Below are 8,879 nucleotides of genomic sequence, written 5' to 3' on the forward strand. Positions count from 1 at the left end.
GGCTGCACGGTCTGTACGGCATATCAGTTGAGGTTTATGTGTTTTTTAATGATCTTAATGATATGTTAATTGAGGGTACAGCAACATTGACCAGATAAATACTTTGATGTGGTTTTGAATAAAATTCTGATCAATTTTGAAATTTGACCCCTGTATGACCTTAAGGATGTAATAACTCTTTTTGGAGCAATGAGCATTTTTCCCAGGCAATGTTTTTCTGGTAATTCAAGGTCTGCAGCAAGCGATATTTAGTATTATCCATATATTTTGAAGATTGGTTCGATATAACGCGCTAGAAGAGCTCAGAAATACGTCAAATGAGGAAAATGTAATTTGAGTTCCCAAAAATCTAGCATATAGGTTGAGGCAAATTATTTATTCGCACGTCATAAAAAAAAAAAAGAATGGGCACTTTTTTGGCACGGCTTAAGGTAGGCAAAGTAATTTTTGCACACCGATCTTGAGAATTCTTTAAAATATTACTTTTAGTTACAATTGGTAGAAGGGTACCCTTTTCTACAGCATACAGTTAATGTACATGTACAACAGAAAGAAGGATAGGATGAGAAGTCAGATTAAAAGATACGTACACAACTGATCCGATGTTTTTTTGTGTTAATGCGCGAGGCATCGACCTCAGCCTAAGCAAATCTTAACCTGTTCTTGTGAACATCATTTGAGATGGCGTATTGCCGGTGTACTACTCAAAGTAATACGACTTGCCTCATATGCATGGCGCGTTCTGATCAGTTTTGGATTACCTGGTATTATCCTACACAAGATATTGCTTGCAGTATGCAAGCATCTAGATGTTTAAAAACACACATTCTTTATACCTTGATCGACATTTCCCCTAAATGTCATAATTGTGAGTCAAAAATCCTACACAGTCATATCACATTAACCCTTCCTCAAAAATATTGAACATTGCTATAACTATTATCAGTGTCGCTAACATGGACGAAAAATATAGCAGACCGCGTCCAAGCAGTCACAGTCTCCGCATCACTCGATACTGCGGGCCGATTGTTCCATAAAATGCGACAGGCAAAACGGATACGCACTTACCGCGTATTTGTACGAATACGCAAAGGCACGCGACACAATCAAACAATCAGCCCTCATGAACATGCGAGAATTCACAACATACAATGCACGGGGACTTCGACTGTTGATACATGGTCTGTGGTCGTTCACAGGGGTGCGTTTCTTTCTGGCCAAGGGTCTTAATAGGCCCGTAAAAAACATACCCTAATAGCCCCGTGAACACAAAGAAGAGAGACCTTAGGTATCGATCCCGGGTATTGATTTGAGTGTCTCTGCTGTACAATGTAATTATTTACCAAGCGATGTTGGTATATGGAGGTTGGTGTAAAATCTTTAACACATGTTGAAGTGGAGCAAATGTAACCTCTAGCGCTCTCAGAAAACAATTTCGCTCGCATTTGTTCCCTAATAAAACAATCGTTAACAAACGTTGTTTTTATGGGTCTACATATTTGCTATGCACGATTTCATATTCGGACGATAAATCTTTGGATACCGGGGTAGAAAATGATGAATATCTCCCGTAATTTTTTTTATTCTAAACAAGCCGATTTCAAGGCTTGCACTTGAATATATGTATTGAAGGAATATGATAGTCGTTAGCTTGCGTATTGAGAAAGAACTGTGCGTATTGAACTTAAAAACTGACAAAAATTCTGATTTTATATGTGCCGAACAAAAGAAAAAGACAGCCGTCCTCATTCGTTAGCACTCGGGTCACGGAAGATACACGGTACAAAAGCGTAGCGTGGGCCACTGGTGGAGGCAGTCTAAAAGCAGATGACGTCATGACGTATATCATGCTCACTGACATCTACAGAGATCAGTCACCAGGCTATAATAGCCTTAGTCGGATGTCCCTCGGCCCATTATGCGTCCCAAAATTATTAAACAGGTTGGAACAAAATGGCCATGCGTGGCTGTGGAGTCAACCTATCGGGGCGATGACACTGTGCTCCATCCACTTCAGTGTCATAAGACATTTACGCCACTGCTGTTCATATATCTCTATCCCCCCTTAAAGAATCATTAAATAATGTACGTCATCGCTCATGAATAGAGGGACCGGGATGTCCACGCAGAGACATTTATATAATTGTCACTTGAATCTTCTTGCTACGTTTTTCTATGTTTTACTTTATTGGCAATAAAACAATCATTATGTATTTTAGATATTCTAAACTAACCTCTTAGCAAACAAAATAATGTTTTCCACAATATTTTATTGACATTTAAATGTCGGGTTATATTATAAAGGTCATACATACGTTTTTAAAATGTTATTGCTAAAATAAAAAACGTTTTTAATTAACCCGACAATAACCTTTTTCTGTAAAACGTTGTGTGTTTGCTGAGATTATTCTACTTCATTGGCCAGCAGTATATCCGCTATGTAGCCATATTGAACAACAGCGAGATCCACGTTTGAAACCGTTATCAATCAGGGCCATTTGGATCTGTAACATTGTATAGAAAAACTATATAAGTGTGATAGGCTAATAAAGTTAAAATTCACCCACCCCTAATTGTAACAGAATTCATTTCGCATGCATTCATCTCCCAAAAGCTAACACAAAAACAAAGTCGATCTTTACCAGACAACGACTCTGAGAAATGTACATTATGCAAAAGTAAACATACAGCTCATAATATAGCCTAATAATGTTCCATAATGTGTGGATTAGTTCTGCACGTAATACCATTACAACACAAAACATATAAACAAAGTTAAAAAACCGACGTTTCGAAAAGACAAAATTTTTCTTTTTCAAAAGATAAAATGATTTTAATTTTTACATAAGTTAGTAGAAATATGGACATGTTTTTGGCTCGTTTATCAATTAGTAGAGCCTGCACAAAATTAGTTGAGCAAGCTATGCTATTTTTAAGTGGGTAAACTAATTTTAATTAGTTAACCAACATAGTACGAGATATTAAACCAATCTTTTAAATAGTTCAGCAGGAATAACTTTTGCATGATGCAGTCATGTCTACAGTAGAATTCACCTCGACCTTTGCAGGACTTAAACCCCATTAAAAGCTATTAAACCAAGATAACACTCATTGAAACAGCTCAACTGATTAAATCGGATCTTCTCTGGCTGTGCACATGTGTCTGTTTTATATGTGCGATATAGCAATGAGCTGCTATAATACAGCTTCAGTTGGGTAACCGATTATAAAGGAAACGCAAGGAAACAATGGTATGTAGACCTTTGTTCACGAAATGAGACAATGGCCTGCTTTTTGTTAACCAGCATTCTTGAAAATGAGCAACATAATGATTGTTGACTTAACACGGTTTGGAAATAATTTCTTCATATTTTTGGTGTTATCTGTCGTTTACATATCCTTCCTAAAACACAAAAGTGCGACCCTTTGTCAATCACTTACAGTACCCAATTTCGGCATACTATATAAGAAACTCATCATGATGATTGCCAGAGAATAGTTTAAATGTAGCTTGTACTGTTTTTTTGTGGCATCCTTCAGAAGTGAGCGGTCCGATACCAACATTTTCGGTCAAATCTCCATTCAATTAACACGGGGAGTTGGCTAGCTATGCCTTGCCCTCACTCATATTTTACAAAAGTGCGACTATTTCTGAACATTTAACCTAGCTGTAATTTTAGGTCATGTTAGAGAAATATATTTGCTAGAAGTTTGGAGAATAAGTTAAATATTGGCTGGTTATTTTTCACACAGTGATGTTAACTAGGCAAGTGCCCATTCTTCCAACATACATCATTTGTAGAGGTCACGCGTCAATGGTGAGAGCACTGTGTATTGTGTATAGGAAAACGGACAGCAACTGCAGTATGGTAAAGGGTGCCACAACAACACGCTCTGCGTTCAGTGGCATCCTCATCATTTTCACCATATTATACGATGTTTGTAAAACCTTTTTTATATTGTAATTATTTGTATGGATGGAATTTGATGAAATAAAACTGAACTGAACTGATAACTATGCACCAAATAGAAATGGGCATAATGTTTACTAATTAAGTCGGTTTTTTTAACTAGTTTATGTTTTCTGTGCATTATTTGGGTCCTCTCAACAACAATTCCGCAATCTCAGGTTAAATTATTTGGGTCAAACCAGTTAGGGAGCACGCCGCCATCACCTTTAGTTCGACATAAAGGGGTTTGGTACGAAATTACATAAGCAATTGCTGTATCCATTGGAAATATAATCATGAAAAAAGACAAAATTGTATTAATTGAAAATATAAATATCAGAAAAGACAATTAAAATAAATAACAATCACACTTCCTCTTTAGTTCTTGTAATGATACTAGAATAATTATGACTAAGATCAAGTAAAATACAACGTTACCACCAACATCGTTTTGACTTGCTTTTCATTTTGTAATTCGTTTTTTTTCTCTTCGAGTTCATAGAATAAGAAACACAGCCTGCAGTTTAACCATATGGATGAGGTAAAATAGCGCGGATCCCGCGGTTCCATGGCCTAATTTGTTTCTACTTTTAACTTTGCTGGTGAAAAATATTCAACGTAAATTATTTTGTCTACTGCCAGAAGGAATAAAAGGATCGAGCAAACATGTCAAATACAAAATGTTTGATCTATTTCTTTTTCTGGAATACATAGGTAAATTCACCTTCTTCAATAAACAAACATTACAAAACGTTGGATATCAAATTAACATTCTCAAGTCTCAACCTTGCCAAATAGGTTCGAGGACACAAGACACATTGAGAAATCATAAAAAGAGGATATACTTGAGTATGTATACAACTAGGAGGTAAACCAAACTAAAAGATTAACACATATTGCATTCATTGAATAACACATATCAGTGAATAAGCCTTTGCAGCATTCTTCTTCTAGTTCGACACGCAATCAGCGACAAATTTAGGGGCTGTGCAATAAGTATGAGCCCATGTGGGAGGTTAAAATTGGGGAAAGGGCAAGAAATTTTTGGCAAGCCGAAAGGGGGGTAAGCCATTTTGACATACATTCATGTGGGGCCTTTTAAATAAAACGCTCTAAAAAGGCTTAGGAAAACAATACGGAAACGCTTAAATATGCAAATGTTCCTGCTCACTGCAATTGCAACATGTATCAAGACCATTTGTGACGTCCCATGTCAAAACCAGCCACTTTTAGACAGGTTATCAAGCTTGTCACAGGTTTAAGTGATGCGTCTAGTGCATGTAGTTGTAGTTGTAGATGTAGTTGTAGCTGCTGTTTCCCTATCCTTCATACCTATCCTTCCTACTCTCCTATCATTCTCCTAGCTTCACTTCTAGTCTGCTTGCTTGAAACACTCCTATTCTGCTGAGCAACCGAACTTGCCACTGGCTAGCCGAAAGGTGAAAAGAGAAGCAGTGTGCGTAAGTCTTCTCCTGCCAGTACACAGCCTCTCCTTATTCAAGACTCCTACATAACCTCCCCGTTGGTCACTACCGGTAACTGGATATCTTGCGATTCCAGGCAGATATGTAGGGGATCTCGGAGCAGCAAGCGGCCCTAGAGGTGCAGTATGCATGACCCACCGGCGTGTGGATACGCTCTGGTGCTCACCAACGCTTGCCCCAGCTATGGGCAAATAGTTAAGATAGATCACTATCTTAGGCGGAGTAGAGATTCAGGCTCAAAACGGCAAAAGGTTGCCTGAGATGAGTTCAACCAGCAGCCAGTGATCAAAATCAGGGAGTCCTGAGACCTGAGCTATATACTTGGAGCTGTGGTTGGAGACATTAGTGACAAGAGCAAAGGGCGGATGAAGAATTCAGTGCACTACACATTCTCAACGGCCACTGGACAGCTGTTGATAGGAGCTGCGACCATCAACAGTATTCAGCAATTGAAAGACTTTAAACGATGGCTACAGCTAAGCGCACTAGGGTTAAAGCCCCTACCTTAAATCCAAGTTCTGAATCTGTATTAGCTACTAATATTAATGATGTGATCACCTTAAAGCCTCACGGACGGGTGTGCACGGAGAGAGGAGGAACAAGGAAAGAAAATCTACTAAAATGTAAGCAATCAATGTTTGTATCAACCTTAAATACAAGAACACTAAGAAGTATATACCTTCAAGAGGAACTATGTGGCTTAGCTAAGCGTTTCATCATTGGATTACAGGAGCACAAAATAGTTCACCCTGATGAACCAATCAGATATCATGACCTCTTTGATGGATATCAACTAGTATCATCATCAGCATGGAGGAATAGAGCAGGCATGGCGGTTGGAGGTGTTGGAATTCTAATGAGTGCCAAGGCAAAGAAGACCATTCTCTCCTGCATATGCATAACACCAAGGATAATATGTGCTACCTTTGGAGGAAGTCCCAAAACCACCATCATTGTCACATATTGCCCAACTAATGTGTCTGATGAGAAAGAGTCAGAAGAACACTATATGCTACTGGACAAGTCCATCAAACAAGTTCCAGCTCACAACTTCCTTATGGTAATGGGTGACTTCAATGCAAGAGTTGGCAAAGAGCACTACAAAGTCCCCTACCACGATTCCACCAACAGAAATGGAGAATTACTGCACACTCTGGCAATAGAGAATGAACTGGAAATAGCAAATGTGAGCTTATGCAATAAAAAAAAATCCAGATTATGGACATGTACATTACCATCTAGTTTTAAGGCACAACTTGACTACATCCTTGTACGCAGGAAGTGAGGAATAGCATTCTGAACTGTTGCACCTACAACTCCTTCGCAAGCGTTGGATCGGATCACCGTGTTATTACAGCAAAAGTGCGTCTCAGCTTGAGATCAAATGGCAAGACACCACCAAGGAAGATCAGGTACAACTGGAAGGTTTTGGCACAAGACACACAACTACAAGAACTGTATGCTGTTAAAGTACGGAATATATTCAGTGCTCTGCAACATGAAAGTGAGGGCGATGAAGATGCTACATCCACATATCAATGTTTCATACCGGCAAACAGAGAGGTTACGGAAGAACTGATACCAAAGGCCCCCAAACGCCATAAGGGGACAATCTGGACTGATTCCAGAACAGAGAGTGCCCGGAATGAAGTGCATGAAGCATATGTGAAGGATACCCACGAATGCACTAGTGTATCAAGATCCGAACTACAAGCAAGGAAGAATCTCCTAAAAGAGGCATATGACAAAATTAATCAAGGAATCCTGGAGCAAAAGATTAGCCAGGTAGAGAAAGCAGATCAAAACTGCCAGCACAAAGCTTCATGGGATCTGATAAATGAGATCAGTGGAAGGAGAACTGCCAAAAAAGGTCAGATCAAAGGGGACACAGAGAGTGAGAGGCTGCATTCTTGGTTTTCCCATTTCCAGCAGCTACTTGGGAATCCACCAGTCATCACCAATGAGGATGAGCCGATAGAGCAGGTGCATCGGGAATTTGACATGCGAACAGATGCTTTCGATCAGGAAGAGTACGAGGCAGCAACGAAGGTCATCAATGAAGGAAAAAGTGCAGGTGATGATGAAATCACACCAGAAGTTTTAAAGAGATGCAACCTTGATGACATCATACTCTATTTCTGTAATGAGGCATTACTGCATGGTAGGAAACCTGAGCAGTGGTCAATTCTCAATCTCATCCCAATTCCAAAAAGCGGTAATCTCAGAGAGGGAAGGAATTACAGAGTCATCTGTTTATCATCCATAGTGGCAAAGACCTACAACAGACTACTACTCAACAGAATTCGTCCATTCCTGGATCCTGTACTACGAATGAACCAAAATGGTCAACAGTGTCACAAATACTGGCCTTGAGAAGAATTATTGAAGAGATAAACAGCAACAATCTGCAAGCAGCACTGGTCTTCATCGATTTTAAAAAGGCATTTGACACCATCCATCGAAGGAAAATGCTAGACATTCTAAGAGCATTATGGAGTACCAGAGAAACTTGTGGCGGCTATTGGAAACACCTGTTGAACACTGTTGCCCATGTTACCACACCAGATGGAATCACCAACGACTTCATAATTCAGGCTGGAGTATTGCAGGGGGAACCACTTGTACCATTTCTATTTGTAACAGTCCTCGACTATGCTCTCAGGAAAGCACTACATGGGAATGAAGATCGTCTAGGGCTCACACTGAAAAGAAGGAAAAGTCGGAGGATAGGCCCGCAAACAATTACAGATCTCGACTTCGCTGACGACATAGCACTATTGGCCGACAGTCTCAGTGACGCTGAAGAACTACTCCATCTTGTTGAGACTGCAATATCTAAATTACCTTCTTTCTTTCTTCTTGTTGTATAACGCCCTCTGTTGTTGTATTTACCTGAGATTTGGGGCCCAACTTCTGATCAAAGTTATTTTTTCAGGTTCGTTCTTTTAATTTTACTACCAAAATGATCATATTAAGAATCAAAACATGTACGACATGATAACATTTAATATCATTATTTATTTATTTATTTATTTATTTATTTATTTATTTATTTATTTATTTATTTATTTATTTATTTATTTATTTATTTATTTATTTATTTATTTATTTATTTATTTATTTATTTATTTATTTATTTATTTATTTATTTAAATTATTATTTATTTATTTATTGATTATTGTAATTTTTGCAAACTACAAAATGAGCATGAGATTTAAAAAAAATAATCAACAGTACTTCTAAAACACACATAACAACCATGATCCATGATCTTCATACTAGTGAAATATAAATGCTGGGATTTTATGGTTTGATTTTTGTTTAATTTTGTATAAATTAGATAGATACTACAACTATATTAATTTGAAACCAACACAACTGTACGTTCTGTTTTTCAAGGACCAAGTGCATCTCTTTCCAGCCCATCGCAATATACACATCGTT

The 8,879-nt window shown here is 38.2% G+C and overlaps 1 protein-coding gene across 1 annotated transcript; it reads left to right on the plus strand.

The window, feature by feature from the left end:
* The first annotated feature begins 5,900 nt into the window (after positions 1-5,900).
* LOC140152003 (uncharacterized) lies at positions 5,901-7,807 on the plus strand. The gene is made up of 2 exons (XM_072174305.1): positions 5,901-6,620; positions 6,713-7,807. The coding sequence occupies exons 1-2, from the start codon at positions 5,901-5,903 to the stop codon at positions 7,805-7,807; spliced, it is 1,815 nt and encodes a 604-aa protein (XP_072030406.1).
* The last annotated feature ends 1,072 nt before the right edge of the window (positions 7,808-8,879 follow it).

The sequence above is a fragment of the Amphiura filiformis genome, chromosome 5 (assembly GCF_039555335.1).
Source record: "Amphiura filiformis chromosome 5, Afil_fr2py, whole genome shotgun sequence".
Lineage (NCBI taxonomy): Eukaryota > Metazoa > Echinodermata > Ophiuroidea > Amphilepidida > Amphiuridae > Amphiura > Amphiura filiformis.